Source organism: Chelmon rostratus, chromosome 21, assembly GCF_017976325.1.
Source record: "Chelmon rostratus isolate fCheRos1 chromosome 21, fCheRos1.pri, whole genome shotgun sequence".
Taxonomy (NCBI): domain Eukaryota; kingdom Metazoa; phylum Chordata; class Actinopteri; order Chaetodontiformes; family Chaetodontidae; genus Chelmon; species Chelmon rostratus.
The window spans coordinates 14,933,769-14,954,552 of record NC_055678.1 but is presented as its reverse complement, the minus strand read 5'-3'; the positions used below and the strand labels follow the sequence as shown (position 1 = coordinate 14,954,552).

At 41.3% G+C, this 20,784-nt stretch overlaps 1 protein-coding gene across 1 annotated transcript in view; it reads right to left on the bottom strand.

Moving 5' to 3' along the window:
• Positions 1 to 17,760, bottom strand: part of LOC121624505 (transformation/transcription domain-associated protein) — a 78,173-nt gene extending 60,413 nt beyond the window's left edge. Inside the window, exons 1-30 of the mRNA XM_041962213.1 lie at positions 17,605 to 17,760; positions 16,887 to 16,936; positions 16,514 to 16,624; positions 16,181 to 16,285; positions 15,707 to 15,790; positions 15,361 to 15,417; positions 15,056 to 15,181; positions 14,387 to 14,464; positions 13,873 to 13,961; positions 13,294 to 13,390; positions 12,330 to 12,468; positions 11,477 to 11,555; positions 10,679 to 10,913; positions 10,237 to 10,573; positions 9,965 to 10,062; positions 9,595 to 9,789; positions 9,262 to 9,453; positions 9,015 to 9,180; positions 8,660 to 8,916; positions 7,997 to 8,197; positions 6,590 to 6,741; positions 4,720 to 4,919; positions 4,206 to 4,423; positions 3,690 to 3,887; positions 3,215 to 3,475; positions 2,896 to 3,057; positions 2,507 to 2,603; positions 2,078 to 2,199; positions 482 to 652; positions 26 to 94 (exon numbers count right to left, since the gene is read on the bottom strand). Of these exons, the coding sequence (XP_041818147.1) occupies positions 26 to 94; positions 482 to 652; positions 2,078 to 2,199; positions 2,507 to 2,603; positions 2,896 to 3,057; positions 3,215 to 3,475; positions 3,690 to 3,887; positions 4,206 to 4,423; positions 4,720 to 4,919; positions 6,590 to 6,741; positions 7,997 to 8,197; positions 8,660 to 8,916; positions 9,015 to 9,180; positions 9,262 to 9,453; positions 9,595 to 9,789; positions 9,965 to 10,062; positions 10,237 to 10,573; positions 10,679 to 10,913; positions 11,477 to 11,555; positions 12,330 to 12,468; positions 13,294 to 13,390; positions 13,873 to 13,961; positions 14,387 to 14,464; positions 15,056 to 15,181; positions 15,361 to 15,417; positions 15,707 to 15,790; positions 16,181 to 16,285; positions 16,514 to 16,624; positions 16,887 to 16,936; positions 17,605 to 17,704 (4,446 nt within the window). The 5' untranslated portion in view covers positions 17,705 to 17,760. The remainder of the gene's footprint in view (positions 1 to 25; positions 95 to 481; positions 653 to 2,077; positions 2,200 to 2,506; positions 2,604 to 2,895; positions 3,058 to 3,214; positions 3,476 to 3,689; positions 3,888 to 4,205; positions 4,424 to 4,719; positions 4,920 to 6,589; positions 6,742 to 7,996; positions 8,198 to 8,659; positions 8,917 to 9,014; positions 9,181 to 9,261; positions 9,454 to 9,594; positions 9,790 to 9,964; positions 10,063 to 10,236; positions 10,574 to 10,678; positions 10,914 to 11,476; positions 11,556 to 12,329; positions 12,469 to 13,293; positions 13,391 to 13,872; positions 13,962 to 14,386; positions 14,465 to 15,055; positions 15,182 to 15,360; positions 15,418 to 15,706; positions 15,791 to 16,180; positions 16,286 to 16,513; positions 16,625 to 16,886; positions 16,937 to 17,604) is intronic.
• Positions 17,761 to 20,784: the final 3,024 nt, after the last annotated feature.

The window sequence follows — 20,784 nt, the reverse complement described above, 5'->3', positions numbered from 1 at the left end:
GACTGTCAGAACTGTGTATACTTACACTGCCATCACTGCGCTGGCCTCCCTTGTGTGTTATTACAACCACCTCCATCCACTTCCTCAGGTGTTGCTGAGAAAGACAGTGGGAGATGAGATTGAGACTGAATAGGCAGAACATGGCACCAGTGAGAACACATTTTCACCTAATAAATAAAATGTAAAGAAACTAGTAAATGATCATTTTAAGCGAAATAGCATACATAATTACTCTCATATGTAAACTTAAAAAATTACTTAAAAGTAACTGTTTTTGATTAAGCCTGCAGAATATTAGTAGAACATTCAAATTTAAAAATAACCACATATTTAGATTCTCAAAAAACATCTATATTTCGAAGCCTATCACAGTTTCAAACTTTGCATGCAATGTTCTCCATGTTGATGTCACGAAAAAACTGTATGCGGTGCAGTTAGGTGTTGTGAGATGAGGAAAAGGACAGAGGTTGAAGTTTCTCACCATCATCTGATCACAGAACTTGTCATTAAATGAGTTGGGGAAAAGACGTGTGACGGAGGTAAGGCGGTTCACCACGTTGAGGGTCAAGCTGCGGTAATCACCCAGCATCATCAGTAGGGGGCGCATGTGAGTGTGGATCTGGTCCACCTCAATAGTTGCACCTTCCAGGAACTAAAGCAGAGTACATGGAAACATTTACAATTCCAGAAAGTTTTCATAACTCTTAAAATAAATATTGTAAAAGCAGTTTGCAAATATGCCTCCACAGAATGTTCTTGTGTTATTTTTGTGAGTCAGAATACAAGTTAGTTCTACTGATGTTGTCAAACCTTACATACATAAAAACTGTGTGAGCTTCAAAGAATTATTCAGATCTGTGACAAAATCTTCCTCCCAATGCGTTAAACCAAATCATTTTAATTTCCTTTCCACAAATCTGTTTTTCTCTGGCAGGTTTTCTAGCCCCATGAACTGCTCACTACCCCCTGTGTCTCCATTAAAGGAACTAAGGCCACTCAAATGAGGGCATGACCAGCCATAAACAAGCACACATGCCAACACCGAACACTGATGATGCACACGCACACCCTCACACAGTCAGGAGGGAATGATGCATGGCAGCCACATTCATTTTCCTCTCAGTGCTGAGAACAAACACTCCATCCTGTATCGATCGGGCCATGGCAATGCTCATTAGTGCTAGCAGGGCAGTGAGGAAAGAATGGAGAGAGCAGAGAGGGGCTTGGTAAAAATAAATAAATAAATAAATAAAAATCACAAGATAGTGAAAGGGAGTGACGGTGGAAAAGAAAGAAAATCAAGGACACAGAAATTGAAGGAAAGGAGACAAAGAGCTGGGGGTAGATGGATAGAGGCTAAGATTGTGTGGGTACGTTGATGAATAGAGGCAGCAATGGTTCAGGGAGAGTGCGATAAAGCCGAGGGAGGTCCATATGAAGATAACTGGGTGGGGAAATGGTATGAGAGGAGGAGTAACAAAGGACCTCAAAGATGGCAAATGACATGACTGATACAGATAAAAGACTAATGAAGCAGGAAGGAAGAGGACAATGGAAAACAAGATAATAAAGCATATCGGAGGCACAGTAGAGGGCCATTTCAAAGGTGCAGAAAATGTGGTTTTAGGAAGAATTCTTGGGTGGACTGCTTCACATCTTAAGGGCAGAGTCTTAAATCCAGATTTAGAAAGGCCATGTCTGTGGGTCTACAACGCAGGTCTGAGCTTTCTAAGAATTTGAATAACCCTTGAAATAAATTCCAATGCAAGCAAAAAATAAACTGGGTGCTAATGTAAAGTTGCCAAGATAGTAGGTGACAAAGCAGGTGGCATCTTGAACAGGTGGCCGAGATTGTGGCTTGGGAAAATTTGTTCAAAATGTAGTCTCCTTGAAAATTTTGGATTTTGGATATAAACCATAAGCTTTATGTAAGTTGACATCATGATATTACATATGCTAATAAGTAAGCTAAGCAAAAATGGAGTGGTTATACTTAAAGTCATGGTGTTATGTCTTTTCAACAAATTCTGAACCAATAGTTAAGCAACACGAAACACTTGAGAGATGTTGAACTGACCTTCCTCATACAAGCTTCGCCAGCTTCCTGCAGTTCATTGTTGGTGGAGTTGAGGGCTTTAAACAGGGCAGCAATGATCTTCTCCCTGGACTGTGGCAAGTAATTACAGGCTGCCAGGGCATCTAGACAGAGAAGCATGAACATCAGCAACACTTCCTTTCGGACTATAAACAGACAGGAGATGATCGATGATTTTTAGTAAAATAGCTATTGATTCAATTCACAGTGGTAAAACAAAGATAATGAAATAATGATAAAAATAGTCTCAGCTAATTGTACTGTACTTAGACTATTAACTTCTAATGAATTATGAAGAGCAAATTTCTGGTATTTAGCTCAATTCAAAAGAACACAAAACACAATCGAGCATCAATTGCAAAATTCCAACAATACAAGGGACCAGCATCAAGTGCAGCTGGGCCAACTTACTGAGCGCAGCGATGCGGAGGGGAACCAGGGAGGGGAGGCTCTTGTAGCAGGGCAGCTTCATCAGAGCAGCATCCTCTGCCTCACACAGGTTCAACAGCTAGAAAGACAGGGGAGAAAACACACACACCAAGGTCACATGTACTGTCTGGTAAATGTTCAACATGGATGCAAACACATTTCTATTTTCTATGTACAAGATCTGAGTCTAGGATGAATTTGCACCATATAAGTGTGCAAAATTTCATTTAAATAATATGGAAAAATGAGCTTACACCGGGTACAATTTATTTATATAGATGGACATTTAAAACAATACCAATGTTATGAACTTGCAATAAATTAGGAAAAGTAGATTTGATTAATGTTAGTGACTCCTGCATCTTGCATACCTCTGTGTAGAAGACCTTGTGCTCCATGACATTGAGGTCCATTGTAAAGAGACGGGGCTGCAGGGTGGTGCAGAAGGTGTTGCCCTCCATCAGGCCGATCTGGGCATTGGCAGGCTGGTGGCGGAGCAGGTGTTTCTTGGGGGGAACCATGTCTTGTAACACCTGGAGAGAAAGAAACCCAAAGAAAACGACCAATTAATGCGGATTACAAGACATTTTGTAATTCATCTGAAGGCATCACTTCAGGGTGATCAGACAGACTCCTTGATTTGAAGCTATTTTATGTTTGAGATGAACAGACAGGTGCATTTTGGTTTACCTCTTTGTGTGGCTCCATGATGACAGTGACACTCTTGCCGGTGACGTGGGCTAGCACCTGCAGGGAGTGCATGGCCTGCTTTCTGACGGTCGAGTTGGGGGAGGTGACCTCTCGGACCAGGTCATGCGTGACCATGTGGAAAGACTTGTCCTGCGCAGCCAGCAGCTCCTCAGTCTTTTCTTCATCTTTCAGTGGAGTGGCACAGCGCACGAGCAACTGCTCCAGGGTGGTCTTAGCCATGGCGACTGCTCCATTTGACACCTTATGAAAATCAATAAGGCAGTAAGTACAATGCCACTGCAGTGAGAGTACAGTGGTTCAACACAAGAGGAAAGTTGTTACATTGCTGCTGCTCCAAGCCTTTGTAAAACACCATGTGAAAACAAAAGCTGACAACAAATGGAAGCAGGTAAAACTTTCTACTCCTTTTGAAATTATTTGCTGAAAGTTAGATTATTCAGTCATTTCCTCTCACCTCTCCAGTAAGGTCCATCATGACAAAGAGCAGGGCCTTGAGAAAGGTGAGCTGGTTTTGCAGCACCCAGATCAGAGGCAGTCTCTCCATCAGGAACTTGATGGACACCACACCGCCAAGCTTGGCATACCAGGCCTGCTCATAACAGCAGGCGCACAGACGCTCCACAATGTAGGAGAATAAGGGCAGCTGGCAAGCCTGAAGATATAGACAAGAGGCCAAGATGACTGACTGAAAAACCATACTCATATGAAAATATACATCAAAAACATAGGATAATTATAAAATGAAAAAAATAATTAGATTAAAGGCGCATCAGATGTTCACTGCAAACTTAAATATGAAAATGCAAGGAACCAATGTGTCAGAGTAGTATTTGAGTGAAATCACTTCCTAAGTTATATTAATGATGAGCACAGTTTTAAAAACCATAAGCATAATAAGCATTAAGTGCCAACAACTTTATTATGTTTACAAATAACTGAACCCTCCAACACCCTCGTCCCAGTGACTTACTCTCTCCTTGGAGCCAAGGATGATGCTGGCAACGTCAAAGATGACAGCCAGGGCCACTTCTCCAATCTTACACAGCTCCTTCTCCTCATAGGCCATGCAGATAGCTATGGCATCAATCAGTACCAGTGGATCCATGCCCTTTGAGCCATTCTCCTCACTGTGGAACATGGCTGTGCTTGGCTGGCTGCCCAGCTGGTAGGATGGCAGCAGGAATGGACCTGGGATGAAGGGGGAGGACCAGTGGAGAGGAGTCAATTTTAATGTGAAATATGTCAATTTTAACATAGATTAGGACAGCTACATCTATGTGTTATAGTACACATAACATAAATTTCTCTTATCTCTTTATGTTGCATCAAATGCAAATAGAAAAGGCCTGAACTCTAATAAAACCAAAGAGAGGACATCGGTGGAAATTGATTCCTTGTCTTGTGCTGGGAATACATTTCCATGCCAGGGCACAACAAAAAGCTCATATTAGACATAAATAGTATGAAGAACACCAGTCCCTCACCACACTGCTGTGCCACAGCAACCATGGTATAATGTCGAATCAGACTGGCTACAAAGGGCAGCGCGCTGGGCCTCAGGTCCTTTATCACAGCAGACATGAACGCCCCAGTCAGGGCCTGTTCAAAAGTTCTGCGTGCAGGCGTGTCTTGTGCTTTGTAGCGGTGAGAGATAATGACATTGGGGATCCACTTTTCAGTGAAGCTAATAGGAAAGAAGAAAGCCACACAATGAATTAGAGGATCACATATTAACAAGGACAACATAGCATGTGGCAGTGGTACTGAAACTTTCTTTAATGTCCAAAATCACTCAGTGGTTTGGGTTCAGCTCATTTTCCCAATATTCAAAAGATCTGCAGTCCCCAAACCTGTTAACTCTGATTCTCTTTTTGTTCTTTAATTTCTCCTCCCCTCTCCCCTCTCAGCTCATTCTCCCTTTCTCCTCCTCTGCCTCCCTCTTTGTCCCCTGTTGGTATTTTTGTTATTTACTGCAGCTGAAGGCAACTGGGCCGTGGTGTGATTGAGCAGCTGTTTTCTCCATGCTTGAGCTTGTGTTTTATAATGCCACACGCCAGGGGCAGACCTGATGGATCGCTTCATTTCATTATTGCCATTTAAGAGACTACTCTTTGGAGGAGGAGAGAGAAGAAGGGGGAAGGGAGAGAGAGGGGAACTGAGTGGAAAGGAAAGAGTTGAGCGAGGAACGTGGCGGGTGGAGAAAGTAGGGGGTTGGCATAGTTGACAGAATGTCAGATCAATTGTCCTTCACTCATTCAGGGGTCTGCCACTCCAACGCTGAACTGTTCTCCACAGTTGGCATTTCATGACTGTATGTATCCTTTTTTTCTTGTGAAACTGAAAGGCTGCACTTACAGTGACCAAATACAAAGGCAAAGAGAGTTGGTGTGAAGAAGATGAAGCAAGGCAGACAGAGAATAAAGGAGACAAAATCTTTCAAGAAAGAGGGCTCTGCAAATCAAGACATCTGACAAGAGGAGGCAGCAGGTGCAGGCCCCCTGATCATAACTGACACACTTCATTATCCCCGCAGAAGTGTGCACACGGATGTATTCATGTGCATGTGTGATTTAGTGCGTAATGACAGGAGAGTGTAAGGGGCATGGTGTAGCGTAAACAGACAGGGGAAAGTCAATTAGCTCCTGCCCGGGGATCGATGATGGTAATGCGACTAACCCGCCCGACAACCAACCCCCACTTCCTGTTTGTCTGTTCATGTATGTGTCTTCGCCTCGCACTGCAGCCTGCCAGAGGGTGGGTGGAGGTGGGGGGCTGCGAGCATGTAATTAGCAAGTCCCGCTCTTGAGACGGAATTGATGAGGCAGTGTGTGGTGGGGAGAGTGGTGAAGACGCGACTTGAGAGAGTGAAAGCAGGAGATGTCAGCAGGTGGCGGGACAGGGCTGGAGGTAATGGAGAGCAGGGAATATGTACACAGAGCTGGTGAGGAATGGTGTGGTAAGCAGTGGGCAGGGTTAGAAGTCAAGGTCAAGTTGAGTCAAGGTAAGGTTAAAGAGGGGGGTGATTGATTGAAGCCTGGTTGTGTATAGCCTCAGCGGCAAAGGTATTTTATCACCTCTTGCCATCTGTGTAGACTTAAGCAGCAATCTATGTTGTTCTGATAGAGAAACATAAAAATAAATATACTGACTACGTCCTGAATAACTAGCCAATCAAAATACATTAGGTCATGGTAGCCCCATTTATCCTAGTTCAAAAAAATCATACATCTATAATTCAGTACTGAATACTGCATTACAACTGAACTGAATCAAATAATTGTAATAAAATGCCAAAATAACCATAATATCTATGCATATGCCACATTCAAAATCAAAACGAGACTGTTTACTTACTTGGGATGTGACAGAAGCTGGTAAAGGGCGTGCTTGTTGTCATCCAGACTGGTCATGGCCACCAGGAAACACTTAATGACCTCCCAGGCCTGTCGTCTGTAGTAGGGCTCTGTGTTAGCACTCTTCAGACAGTCGAGAGCGGTCTCTATCGCCTTGGAAGAAATATACCAGAGAAATCTTTCTTCACCATTTTATTTTAATAAATGACAAGTTCCTATGTTGCAAAATGCCAACAGTCCAAAGCAATTAATACGGGAATGAAACTGTGATATACGAGTATTCATGTGATTCGTGTGCAGGAAGTAACACAGGGTGCCATCTGGCCAAGAAAAGGTCATTATGATTTCTACATTATGGGCTGACAACCCACAGCAGCCAGGCACTTAGAAAGGGAGAAAATGAACTAATTAATGCCACTCAGAACAGAGGGGAGACGATGAAAAGGATGCAGGAATAGAGGGAGGATGAGAGGAGAGATGAGGGCAGCATAATTGAATTATAGACCTGTCAATGTATTAGCATGTCAGGACTAAGGCTGAAGTACACTATTACAAGTACATAAATATGAAATTGAAGGGGAAAACAACTAGATTTCGAATGCAACCCTCTAAGAAAACACAGCTTTCTACTTCAGCCTTTTAAGAGTACAGACTTACTGTAAACCATTTCTGAAGCAATCAGTAAAAAATAAAGATTGAAGAGGCAAAATGTTGAAAGGCATAAGATGCAAAAGAAATTTGAAGGTGTGCAGCCCAAATCCCATGTGAGTGTTTTTTACACCTTGTACTACCTTGAAGAGATTCAAGTATTCAGATCAATGGTATTTGATCTCTTAGTCTACCTCTAGTATTCTCTCTATGTGCCAGCTAACTGTATGGCTGTATCATGAGCCTGCTGCAGATTTTGCCTTCAGCCTGTGCACGTGGGTGTGCAGAATGTGAGAGTCTGTGAGAGTCTGTGTGTGTGCTGGCTGCACCCATGATGATGGCAAACACACAGACGGATAGCCAGAAAGAAGGAGCAGCCATTAGTGAGAGTAAATAATGCCGTCATGGTGGCCCACACTAGATTGATGATTACTGACTGGGGATGAGGAGGAGAAACAGGAGATGAATTTAATTACCTGGAGGACACACACAACTCCTCACTCACTCTCTCTCTCACACACACAAACCCCTGACAAGGATATATTGCTCTCAGTGGGGCACAATAATGAGGAATATCAAGCTCTTTTATGTTTAATTCTTTCCTTCTAAAACTGAAAAACAAAAGGTAAAAACAACAGAGGTGGGGTCTTCAGACTGAGTAACATCATCCAAAAACTTTTCTCTTCAGAGCTCTGCAAACAACTCTAAGTGGAGAACATCATGCTAGCATTCACTACCAATAATAACAGTGCGGTCCTACCTTCTCCATGGGTAGCTGTATGGATGCCTTGCAGTCGGTGAATTCAGACTTGATGCTAGGGCCCTGGACCTCAGTTACCACGTAATGCAGCCTCTGAGACTCCTTCAGCATTTTCCTGTTGCTCCCGCCAAACTTTCCCAACACCCGGTAGGCTACGTGAGAGATGCTCTCAGCTGGGTTACGGAGTGTACGCCACAAAGCCTGAAGCACAGGAAGAGAAGGATGGAAATCATTAGGTTGATAGGAAATGAGAGAAGCAGGGAATTACACTTTATCACTTAAAAGAGCTGACCACTAATCTGTCATCAGTTATGACAATCATTACTGCAACACCACCCTAAATATACACAAAATGCTGGGAAAGCAAATGAGACACTGTAGGTATCTTGTCATAATCATATGTATCCATTATGCATCATACACAGTTCAGCAGTATTATGCTGAAGAAGTGTGAAATCCTGGTTCAATGTTTTGTCAGCAGATATTGCCATGACCACTGTTGACCACTAGAGGGCAGATATGGTGAGCAACACTGAGAGGATGGTCTACTGAATTGTAATGAATGAGCTATTTTTTGGATCTAAGAGTGTCCTGCCAAGCAGCTCAGCAAAAATTGAATTGGGCAGTGCAATTATTGGTTTGATGATGGGAAAAAAACCCCACCTGCATGAGCTCTGCCCTGACAGGCTGAATGTGGTCGTAGAGGAAGTCAGGCTGTAGGTTGTCCACACACAGCTCCAGAGTGCGAAGGCCCTGGCTAACCAAAGTCTGAGAGCCATTGAGGGCAGACACCAGTGGATCCATTAGCATGGGTAAGTAGGGCAGCAAGGAGCTCAGACGCACTGGCACTGTCAGACACAACTCCACAAATAGATCCTTCATGTGCTGCTTGTGAAGGCCACTCTGCAGCATGTTTAGCCCTAATGACATGGAAAGGGGAGGTAGGAAATTAGGTGAGAAGAAAGTACTACACAGAGTATTACTTTTTCACATTTTTTGATGTTGTGCGAGGTTTTACCTTGCAGCAGGTTAGGTAAAAGGGGTAGGAACTCCTGGTAGAGCAGATCATGGCTGCCTCCGCCAATGGAGCGGAAGAGAGCCCGGAGAAGCAGGAAGTAGTTGTAGGGTTCCTTAGCTGATTGGGCCAGTTCCATGGAGCTGTTCACTATCTTGTGAAGGTGTGGCTGAGGAAACCGAAACAGTTATATACGTAAGGAATGACATAGATAAAGAAAAAAACTAGCCTCACAAAAAAACCCACTTACCTTGAGCATCTGCTCATTCTCAGCAGCGAATAGTGAAACTGAGCCAAAGACTAGTTTGAAGAGCTTGAGGTAAAGGTTCGAGAGCTCAACATTAGAGCCCATCTCTGGCAGCCTCTCAAGAAGATACTCTACTAGGATGGTGGCAAATAGAGCAGATGTTGACAGGTTGGCCAGGAAAGAATTTGCCACAATCTAGAACAGAAAATAAATCCAATTTGAGCACAAGCGATGAACTAAGGCCGAAGACCTTATTATTATTATGACTTAAATAATTGTGAGAAAAATATAAAACTAACAACACATTTCTTTTTTGATATGCGAGACGGCATGTACCTGCAGTGCATAGTTCTTGGAGATCCTCTCCACCATGTACGGCACAGTTGTCTGAAAAATCTCCTTGAATGTGAGGGGGTTCATCATGGTGAAGACCCCAGCAAAGTGCTCCAGAACCTCTTTCTCCTCCTTCATGCGTACAGTCTGACAGTTGGCCACCCTGATGTACGTCTGCTGGTTATTGGCAACCTGTACCTGCTCAGGAGAAACACATGCTCTTACACTGGGCTATTGCTCAATTAAAAATAATTGTATTTATCAGACCTTACCGACATGATTTTTTGTTATGGATTTTCATATGTGCTTGCACTGTTTTATCATCAGTGGACAAATAAAAACACTAATGGTATTATCAAGAATTTGGCTGTACCTGGTAGATGTCCAAGGCTTGCATGGCATATTTTACAAGCTTAATGTAGATTTGTGTCTCCTTTGGCTGAAGCTGCTTATTAGGAATGAACTGAGCCTCTGAAAGGTGAGATAAAAAAGGAAGTTAGCAATGCATATATGTAAGGCCAACTTTCATCAAACAATCATTGATAGATATGTGTTTAGACTGTCTGCGGGATAACTAGCTCGATGCTTTTAAACAAAGTGATTAATGTTATCATGGTTGTTGAGCATGGATCTGTGCCCTCTCACCTCCAGGGGCCTTGCAAGAGGTGATGCCCCAAGTAATTGTCTTCACCCCGCACACCAGGGTCTTGACTAAGCTTCGACAGTCCGACACCTGAAACGTCTGCTTGTCTTCCTTCTCACCAGGTCGGTCAAAGGGCGTTGCTGGGGTTGGAGGTGCTGCGGGAACGGGTGTGGGAGGAGCAGGAGGTGGAATGGCGGGGGTGGTGGATGGAGTGGGTGTGGCTGGTACCCCGGGTAACGCTCCTGGGTCGACCACGCCCATCTCTGACTGGGGCTTGCATTTCTTAAAGATGGAGACGAGCTGGTAGCGTGCGATGGTGTGAAACTTCAGCACAAAAACCTGATTTGTAGGAGAAATAGAGAAAATTAACTCAGCTTTCTTTATCAATGTGTATGAAACATTTTTAAGTGTCTTCTCTACTGATCCAAGCTCTGTGCTGCCCACCTCCAACATCCTCATCAAGATGTCCCGTCCATTGCCATTTTCCTGCTCTGACTTTGAGCGGATGCAGTCCACCAGGTTCAGCAGAAGTTTACAGGACATGGTCTGGATGTTACTGGGAAGTGACTCGTCATCAATGTTCTTGGCGAAGAGCTGCACAGCTAGGGATAAATCTGTCAGGGGCAAGTTCTGACGCACGTGGTGCACCAGGTCTGCTAGTGTGCTGTAGGCCAAGGGTCTGGAAAGAAAGAGAAACGTACCTATGACATTTGCAGCAGAGTTATAATCGTGGTAGTAGCTGAAAAGACTGCGCTCCAGTGAAATGACATTTTCAAGGCAGGAAAAGTAGTAATCAGGTAAGCAGAAGTCATATAAAGCTTGACAGATATGGAAATTAGCTTTGGGATGCAACTGAAACAGTGAGGGAGAAAGAAAAGGAGAAGGCGAGCTAATGAGTGACATTGATAGTCCTGCCATGGCTCAGCCAACTGCCTTGTTTCCAGTGTAGCACTAATGGGAAATGGCAGCTATTTTGTTGATGAGGTGAGCTAGTTTGGCACCTGAAGAGGGTCAACAAGGTTTTGAAATCGACCTAAGGGAGGACGTGCGAGCAGCCTGCCCTCCGGAGACGCTTGTGTACATGACAACTTGACAGTGCTATCTGTGCAGCAGTGTTGGAGTCAGCGTCCCGTTGATTTCAGCAGCACTGAGAACTGCCTGATTAATATGCTAGGACACTTAACATGCACCTCGCTGAGCAATCAACCCCAAGTGTGGGGGGGGGGACACACAATAACTCACCTAAGAGTCTCCCGAGCGGTGTAACCAGAACCAATCAGGATGGCTTCATCAAAAAGTTTGTCCATACAAGGTATAAACTCTGAAACACAGTAGGATACATTTTTCATGGCACCATTCAAAGATTTTAGGTGTACCCCTGATAAACAAGCTGACAGGGATAAAACGTGTGTACACATGTTGCAATATACATGGTGTTAAATAAACGTTTTTATGAGACAAGATAAATAAAATCTATAATAAACATATGTACATAAAAATATTAGAAATGTTTGTTTTATCAAATATAACGCTATCTGTATCATTGCTCCTTTCATTACTGTGGCAGCAAAATAGTAACTCTAACTCATACACCTAATTGTGGGTTTCTCAGTTTTCTGCAACTCCACAATGTCAAACGAGATGAATCACAGGAAATGTCCCGAACAACAGAAGCAGAAGTAACTCATGCAGAAAATCATCCAAAATGTGGATCAGTTTCTCAAGATTTTACTGATGGGTGGTTGAGCTTTTTTTCCATTTCATTCAGTCTCACTTTTCACTCCCCAAATCAGAATGAGGTTCCACAGCCACAGTTTGACAGCTAATAAAAATGTTATTTCAGAAGTGTGAAATAGGAAAAATTAAGTGTGACTTGGCAAGAATGGGGGCTACTAATGTTTTGACCAGAAAGATCACATTAAACTACAATTAGTCTGAAAGTTTCTTCAACTTTAACTGAGGAGAGAAAACATTTAAAAAAAAATGATGAGGCAGTATAGAAAAATGTCACCCAGTCTTCTCACTTGCCTCTTTCACATTAGTTTATATGTATGTATGTGTGTGTGTGTGTGTGTGTGTGTGTGTGTGCACATACGGCTGCGTAGGTCAGTTGTGAGGATGTGTTTGGCTGCAATGAGCAGCTCCTTGCGGAGGTGAGCAGTCTCGGAGGGGCAGTTGGACAGCAGCTGCAGCATGCCCTTTACCATCTGCTGTGAGTACTTTCCTACCAGGTCCTGATAGGGCAGGCAGACACACACACACACACACACACACATACAACATATGATTAAAAGCACCAATGTCTTAATTACTTTACAGAAAAGACACTATGTTCTGCAAAAATATTTAATATATACAAGAAAATACAGATACAAGCCAAATGTTTGGACCAGTATTCAATATTTTAATATCTTTCAATTCAATTTGACAATGGTGAACTTAAATCCCTACTAATAGAATTCTTCTGGGCGGGTTAGAAGTTTTGTTTTTGGTGGCATTATCAGTGTTTTTGGTGTTTGTACCAATTGTTATTGTCTTATCCGGTTCCTGATGTCTGCACACAGTCAGTGTAGTAGGAAATAGCTTCAGAAGAAGCTATTTGTGCCATTCATTCTTGTTCAGTGTGGAAAAAATTAAGTAAATATGAAAGCTTAATTTAATTTTTCAAAGTGTCTGTTTTATCTTCATTCTTCCTGGCTTCGGTGCCTTCATATCAATGAGCACATTATGTTCTTTACTTCCTGCCAATCACCTGACACCCACAGGAAGAAATGATATCCAGGAAACAATCCTTCAAAACACGTCTGCTTGATTTACTAAATCAACATCTTTACATTCTAGGGATGGTTTCTAGTTATTAATGTGAAGACAAGTTTGACAAGAGGATGCATTTCAAAAACAACAAAAAGTATATAAGCATATACATTACACATAGCAAAAAACCAGTAAGAAAAACTTCAACTCTAAATAACTTTTTTTCCTCTGAGGTAGAATAACTCATTGAACCTTTTCATTGACAGTGGAAACTGATGCAACAGGCAGCCATCAAACAGGTGTACCTGGTAGATTCGGATGATGTAGGCTAGAAATGACAGCGTCTTGATCTGCGCAGCAATGAAGTCTGCATACAACTCCTTGTTATAAAGTTTGTGTTGCCTGCAAGGGAAACAGCATGATATACATAAAAAAAACATTTAGTCTCATCAAAGACATCCACGATGTTGAATACCTGCAGTAGGTGGCAATTATAGAGGTTGAAATTGTGGGACTAGATATAGGACTCCACTCTGCATGGGTGACTTATTTGTTTGCGTCACAGCTGTTACTGCACATCAGGAAGAAACCTTGTCTATACCTGAGAGAGACTGCTGAGGTATTTTTTCTAAATTAACTCTGCTCCATTTCCATCCTGCTCAGAATGCTTAACACAACCCTCTTCCTACCCTGAGCGGTTTCACCTCCCGCTAAGCCAATTTCTACAAATTTAACTTCCCCAAATGGATTTTAACTCCAGCTTTGGCATGCAAAGTGCCAAGCAACACCATCAAGTCAACAGACTTAGTGAGAGAGAGGAGGGAGGGGTGGAAGCATACATGAACATGCACAGACACACACAAATATACACAGATGTGTCTTACCTGGCCTGCGGAGACACCTGGAGCATGATGGTGTTCATGATGAGGGGGACAAACTCGGATACCACATTGTGAATGTTCAGCTTATACAGCTGAGGGCACAGAGCAGAGACACAATCTCAGCTAATGAAGAACTAACCTCATTTTTTTATACAAGCAGTATTACCACTAAAGCAAAAACTACATGTTTTTATATGTATTTTTAAGGGAAAAAATGCTCAAACTTCAATGACTCCAATTATTTAAAAATGCAGATGAGTCAATTCAGTCAGTGGGGTCAAAATCTTTGAGATGGTGACTTAATTTCCACTCTTAAAAAGGAAGCATATTTTACCCTAAACTTTGTTTTCCCCCGTTGCATTCAAATCTTTTGCAATTTTTTAAACCAAAAGCAGATAGGTAATAATCGCAATAACAACAACTCATTTCACTTATTCCTTTTGCGTTATTGAGCCACATTACCAGAGGTTACCGCATGATGGATCTATTTTAAGACATTTAGGAGTATGCCACTAACCTGATACATCAGCACCACTATGATAGGCAGCTCTGCGAGCACCTTGAGAGATAAGGACCCCCGTGGGATGATGGTGTGCTAGAGGCATGAACAGAGAAACATAATGAGAATGATTGATATAGCTGAATGATGTAGGTGGTGGACATGTGCAACACGTACCTACAGCTAAAACATACCAAATAAAACTATTCGGACAGACAATTGCCTCAATAAAATAAAAAAAGTACACCATTGCTGCTGGGTTGGATCCTTGTTGCCATTTTTGACAATTAAAGTTCTCACTCGTTATTCCATCTGTAAGATTAGGCTTTCAGTCTTCACAAAATGAGGAAAATTAATTCTTAATAAGAGATTTTTCCAAGAACTGGCAGTCAATAAAGGACTGTGATCCTAAACAGAACAAATTCAGTGCAGCATCGTGTATAACTGACAAAAGCACATGTGTTATACAACTTCGGTTTGAAAATTTATGCTCAAAGAAAGCATAATGTATGTTTTATGTATTGTCCATTTGGGGATAAGAAAGAAAGCAGTTTAATGGTCTGTCCTGTTAGTGTGCCAATACGGAATACTACTACCATCCAGTGGTTAGAAACAGTACTGTAACAGCATGGGGTACGGAGATAAAACAGTGAGGATCTCAGCTGCTACAAATGTTGGTTATCTTACTGTTCGTGTTTCGCTGTCTTCCCTCTCGGGTGCAGTCTTAACCAACACCGATGTGATCATCCCCACCATTTCTGGGGAGGGAACCGTGTTCTCTGCTATCACCTGTGGGTTCTCAAAGTACCTGGCCTGGAGGGAGCAGAAAGAGACAGACGTTAGAGGAAACAGACTGGGTGAAAAGAAAAAAAGGTACAGGGGAGAAGAAAATGACATTGAGTATTACAATAATTTACTCTGAAAACTATGAAACTAGAACCAAACACTTCTTTAGTGAAAGCAAAGCCACGTGCTGCAGAGGCTGGACTTACAACAACTTTCGGAAGGTCTTTGTAAATCTGCTTCACAAAGTCGAGAAAGTGATGAATCTGAGAAGAGAGAAATATGGAAAACATGTCAACATCTAAGACTTCTAGAAGACATTTTCTTTTTCATACACAGCACAAATATCAATTATTCTTTAATGTCTAAGTTCTGTTTGGCCTGTAAAGCAAAGGAGGGAAAAAAAATCTTGCTGTTATTATTATTATCATTATAACTATTTGACAGATTTTTCAGCCAAATCCACAACTGGGCAGCAAACGATTTCCTAAGTTAAGGACAGCGCTATCAGTCACAACTTAATCTTTTTTCAACGAATAAGGCTGAGTTTCTCACCTCCTGAGAGATTGGAGGTCGGAACTGTTTATGCAGCTCAATAATGATGCGAAGGCATATCAGCACATTTTCCTCACTTTCAATCTGTGGGGGAAAAAAATCATCAATGTGAAAAGGCCATGCAATAGCTTTAGTATACATGGAATAAATACATATAAAACTGATATTTCTTAATCCTACTTCCCACAGTGACCATTTTTCACTGCTTTCCCACTAAATGTTGAATGTGCTTCATTAATTATTTGTAAAATGTCTTCCAATACACAAAACTATTACAACAGCAGCTTTTATGAGGTATGGTTAATATTATATTTCCAACAATTTATCCGTATTCAAAAAGCTTTAGAAAGTTCTTAGCTGTTAGACAATGAGGAAAAATCAACTAACAGTGGAAAAATATTAACAATACAGTTTTAGAATAACTGAGGGATTCAAAATAAGATTAAGAATTCTGTCAGAGATTAGGACTCATACCTCCAGAAAGCGGAACATCACAGATAGAATGTTCTTGGTATGTGGACGGAGGTGTTCATTGGTTGGAATGCGGTGGATGATTTCCAGCACCAGCTTCCTCAATTGCTGAAAGAGTGGATAGTGTTTTAAATCAATGGATCCAGCTTCTCATACACATTTGATATAATCCAGCGATGTTCGCTCATTTCAGGGAATGTGTTGTGATGAACTTCCGTGACTGATTTAGCAAGTTCACTTTCAACACCAATAAGGGAGAGTTGTTGTTGAACACTGATGAATAAATGAAAAGTGGTGAGTGTAAGAAGAAGCCCAAACTGTGTCTTTAGCACACACCTGTGTTGGTTTCTCTTGAAGGAATTGCACCTCTCCATCCTGAAGAAACGTGAGGAAGCGAGGGATGATATGTTCCAAGAAGGTGGAGTACTGAAGCGAAGATGTCACATTCTGAAATTGACAAGCCCAAGACATTGTATGCCACGTAGTAACTCAGTATATCCTGCAGTCATGCTTCAGTGCTGTGCAAATCTTTCTCAAGGTTGTTTCTTTGTTGTTGCAGACTTATATATATTTCACAGCATCAAAAACCCTTAGACAATTACATTTTTGGGAACTCTATAAAACTTCTTAAAATCCGCCATAATACATCAGCAGGGACAAAGAAAATGAATCCCCTCCATCATACACTGACAACATTCATCAAACTTACCTCAAAGTTCTCGCTGACCTCCTGCATCATCTTCAGCTTAGTTTCATCAGCTGCAAGTTGAAGGACAGAACCATTAATCAAACCTACTAATCATACAGTTCCACTCTTCATGACCATCTCCATGTGCTCAGCAATGACTCTCAGATCTTATCAGTTTTACTTTCAGCGTCCAGATTGATCAAAAGGTACATTAAGAAACACACTCACACGTCAACACACTCACACAGACAAACATTCTCCCAGACACACGTACCTTTGACTGGACTAAAGCATATCGCTCTCATCACATCGCACATGCTGAGCACAGGTGCCTCATCTAAACATCATTTATTTTGCTGACGCTAAGCAGAAAAAGACTCAATAAAATGACATGGTGCGTGCAAATGAATTAATATGAATGAGAAATGTGCTCTGTGAATTTGAAACCCTTATTAATCAAATCCAAACAAGAAAAATTATAAGACCCTTTCTTTTTTGGGGGGAAATATTTACAACTTTTATTATACAAACATTTTCTTCCTAAAATTCATAACTGCAAAATATTTAAACAGAGCACCTTAAGTGGCTGACACGCAAATTTGTGTTTGATAGTATAAACGTAATTAAACACAGATAGATCCTTTCTGAAAGTGAATCATTTTGGGGCTGTCATTTTCCCTTTTTCTGACATCTGACATACCGCCTGTGTAACAATACAGTTTCAGATCTATTAACTTACGTGTGTTTGTGTCTGTGAGTGCTGCCACAAACTGCAGGTACTTCTTCATCAGTGTAGTCTGGTCGACCACAGTGGGGCTGGGTGCAGGCACAAAGGCCATGGTGGCAGCTGAGAAAGACTGTGCTGCTGTGGGGAAAGGGAGCAGACAGGAGTCTGCACAGACCTCAGTGTGATTTCATGTACACTACAGAAATGAGAGGAAACAAGAGATCCGCAGTCGTTAATGTAAATATAGATAAGAAAGTTATAGTTGCTGATCACAAAAAAACAGCGTTGCAACAGTGAAAATAGTGTTTGACAAACAAACCGGTAAGACACAAACATGCCTCTTTACGGGCGCACAGTGATGACATCATTACAAGCATCAGCTAGCACAATTTTATACACTCCTATAGTATTTGTGAATCAGAAACGAGACTTTGGGCGTTAAAACTGGAACCATTCTATTATTAACAGGCCGTGTACGCTTATTCGTGAGCATAATTAAGTCACAGAAGACACATAAAATGTTATTTTTGCAGAACACGTTAGCAGCCGTTGGCTAATAAGCTAGCTTCCTCAAAGAAAGAACGCGCTCGCGCATCCTCTAACATTAACTTTAAACTCTGTTTAAGAATAAATAAGCACGGGCCACAATGAAAATGCATCTTTTGTCAGTCAAGAACCTGCTCAATAGCTACTGGCAAACAAGAGGCTGTGGAAAACACCTAATATTTCACCAAAGTTTTTGACAAAAAGCGAATCATTTGCTCTTACCAAGCACCGCCGACAGGAAACGTTTGCTCTGTATTCGCCGCGGTTGCGCTGCTGCTCTGTGCTTGCGACCACTAAAGATATGCGATATTCCTCCGCGTATTGCCGATCAAATTTTCCTTATGACTGTAATAGCACAGTGCGATTGTGTTTATTTAACATAAAAATATGCAGATAATCGATATAATCAATGTTCAGTTTGCTGAATGTAGGTTTTATTGGTCAAAACGTTCAATTCTAGTACTAGCGGAACGATACACAGTCAAAACCAGCGGCTATAAGACCATCGTTTTCGATGGTCTTCTGGTTGGTAGGTTTGTTAGCAGAGGCAGTAAATGTGCGGGTAACTGCTTGTGATTGCTGGCGGTAGTTTATGTCTATGAATGGTGCCCTCTGGGAGAATTATGCTGTACTTGAGCGCAATTAAGAGCATGTGAAGCACTTCAACACATATTGCAGTATTTAAATTTGCAGTACTTAATACGTTTTCTACATTATAAACTAAATCAGTAGTTTAAGCAAGTGATTTATTTTGCCTGACCAATTTTATCATGTACAAAATTCTGTTATCTTGGTTTATAGGTGCGTTACTATGATTTTGGTTTGGTTTATGGGTCTAAGTTCTCACCAATGGCTTCAATGATAGTGAAGAAAACACTTACTGATCAACGATAAATTAATAGCTCACTTACAGTTAACAGTTTTGGGTTTCCACCTTGTGAGAAATCCCCATCACTGTTGTTTGCCCTCATTAATGAAGATTACTGCATCTATATTTTATTTTATATTTTAAATGATCATTTCTGCAGTTGCAATTTTAATAAACTAATTACTAGCGGGACACGAGTTTTGCACTTTCTAATAAGCCAATACGTCTACACTTATGAATGTCAGGAAGTCATGAATAGAATGTTTTTACAACAGTCCATCAAGTCTGTCATTGTCAATGTTATTAAGTTGTTAAATTCATTTGGTCCAAATAGTCTGCAGTTCTTTTACAGAAGGTCGGAGGTCAACTGGTTGTTTTGGAGGGGCCTTCCCTTCCCAATCAATTAAAGAGCTTAAAATACAACGCAAGTGTAATGCTGGAGGAGAATTAACACAGCCAAAAGGATACTTCACAACTTGGCTTGTTTTTACCACAAGATGGCAGCCCGCTGAAGGAGACAGTAGGTCTGTAAACACTCCATGTTTTGAAATTCTCCCTGCTCAATGTAAAACAAACATAATACCAACCCTTTATGAATGATAAAACAATGTAATGAAGCTGGCATGAGCCATTGTTTTTTGTTTGTTTGTTTTTTTTTTTTAATCTGATGCCCGGTGTAAACCTTTGTGTTTTTAGAGGAACAAAACATAGGACATTAGTCTCAGATCTTGATATTTAGAGCTGATTGTGAGACTTTCATAATACTGGGACAGTGCCAGCAGATAAAACATAAATACAGAAACTACAGGTTCATCAGATGACTTAGAAAACCATAAGCACTGGTAAAATATTAGCCATATTGTTAATACTAGACTGTGTGTTGTATATTTTGTATATTTTCTGTATATTACCATCATTCTTTTTAAAAGACTGTTTCATCGTCACCATATTAACTTGCTGTCATGCACACTTCCATGGTTCAAAAATGAAAGTGTATGTATATGGCAACAGAGCCTGAGATCTGCTTTCATAATGCTTGTTTTAATAGCCTTGGAAATCATGAAATCTGGCTGAAAGCTGCTCATTATTTATCTTGCCTGATCTTTCAAGCCCGTCTCCTGCCTGCTTGCTTTGCTAATGGGTTTTAATTCATAGTTCTCTCCTTCACAGCCTCCTCCTTCCATGGAGTGAACCCACTGGCAAAAGACTGCAGAATGAGATATTCCTTTCAGTGAATGTCGTATATAATGTAAAAGGTAATTTGACATATAATGTGACATTCTCATTCTCTTTCTGGCTCTGTTCCCTAAGTAATAATGATCTGCTAAAAGATGTTTGTCTCAGGCTTATTGCGCTGTCCTGTTCGTTTCATTAGTGGGTTTTTTTCTGACAGGGGCTTTATCCTGAGAGGGGAGAGTGGATGACACACTGGTTCTCCGGCTTTCCAAAACCACTCATCTTTCCATTAGATTTGTGTTTTCTCAGTGCACTGCTGCGGCTGCTGATGCCCTTATGATGAAGCCGAATCACCCCTGCATTATTTCCCATATAGAAAGAAGTGCACTTTCTTTGAGTCTGAATCATCAATGCCCTGAAAATCCATTCATGCATCTAAAGCCCCGATGCACATTCACTCTTTTTACCCATATGCACTCATGTGGTCTGCAAAATAAGAGGACTCTCTGTGAACCAAGCAGGTAAACATTTGTGAAAAGACTGACAGGCTACTTGTTATTAGAAATATTAATTTCATGAGCGTTGTCCCTCATGAAATCAAA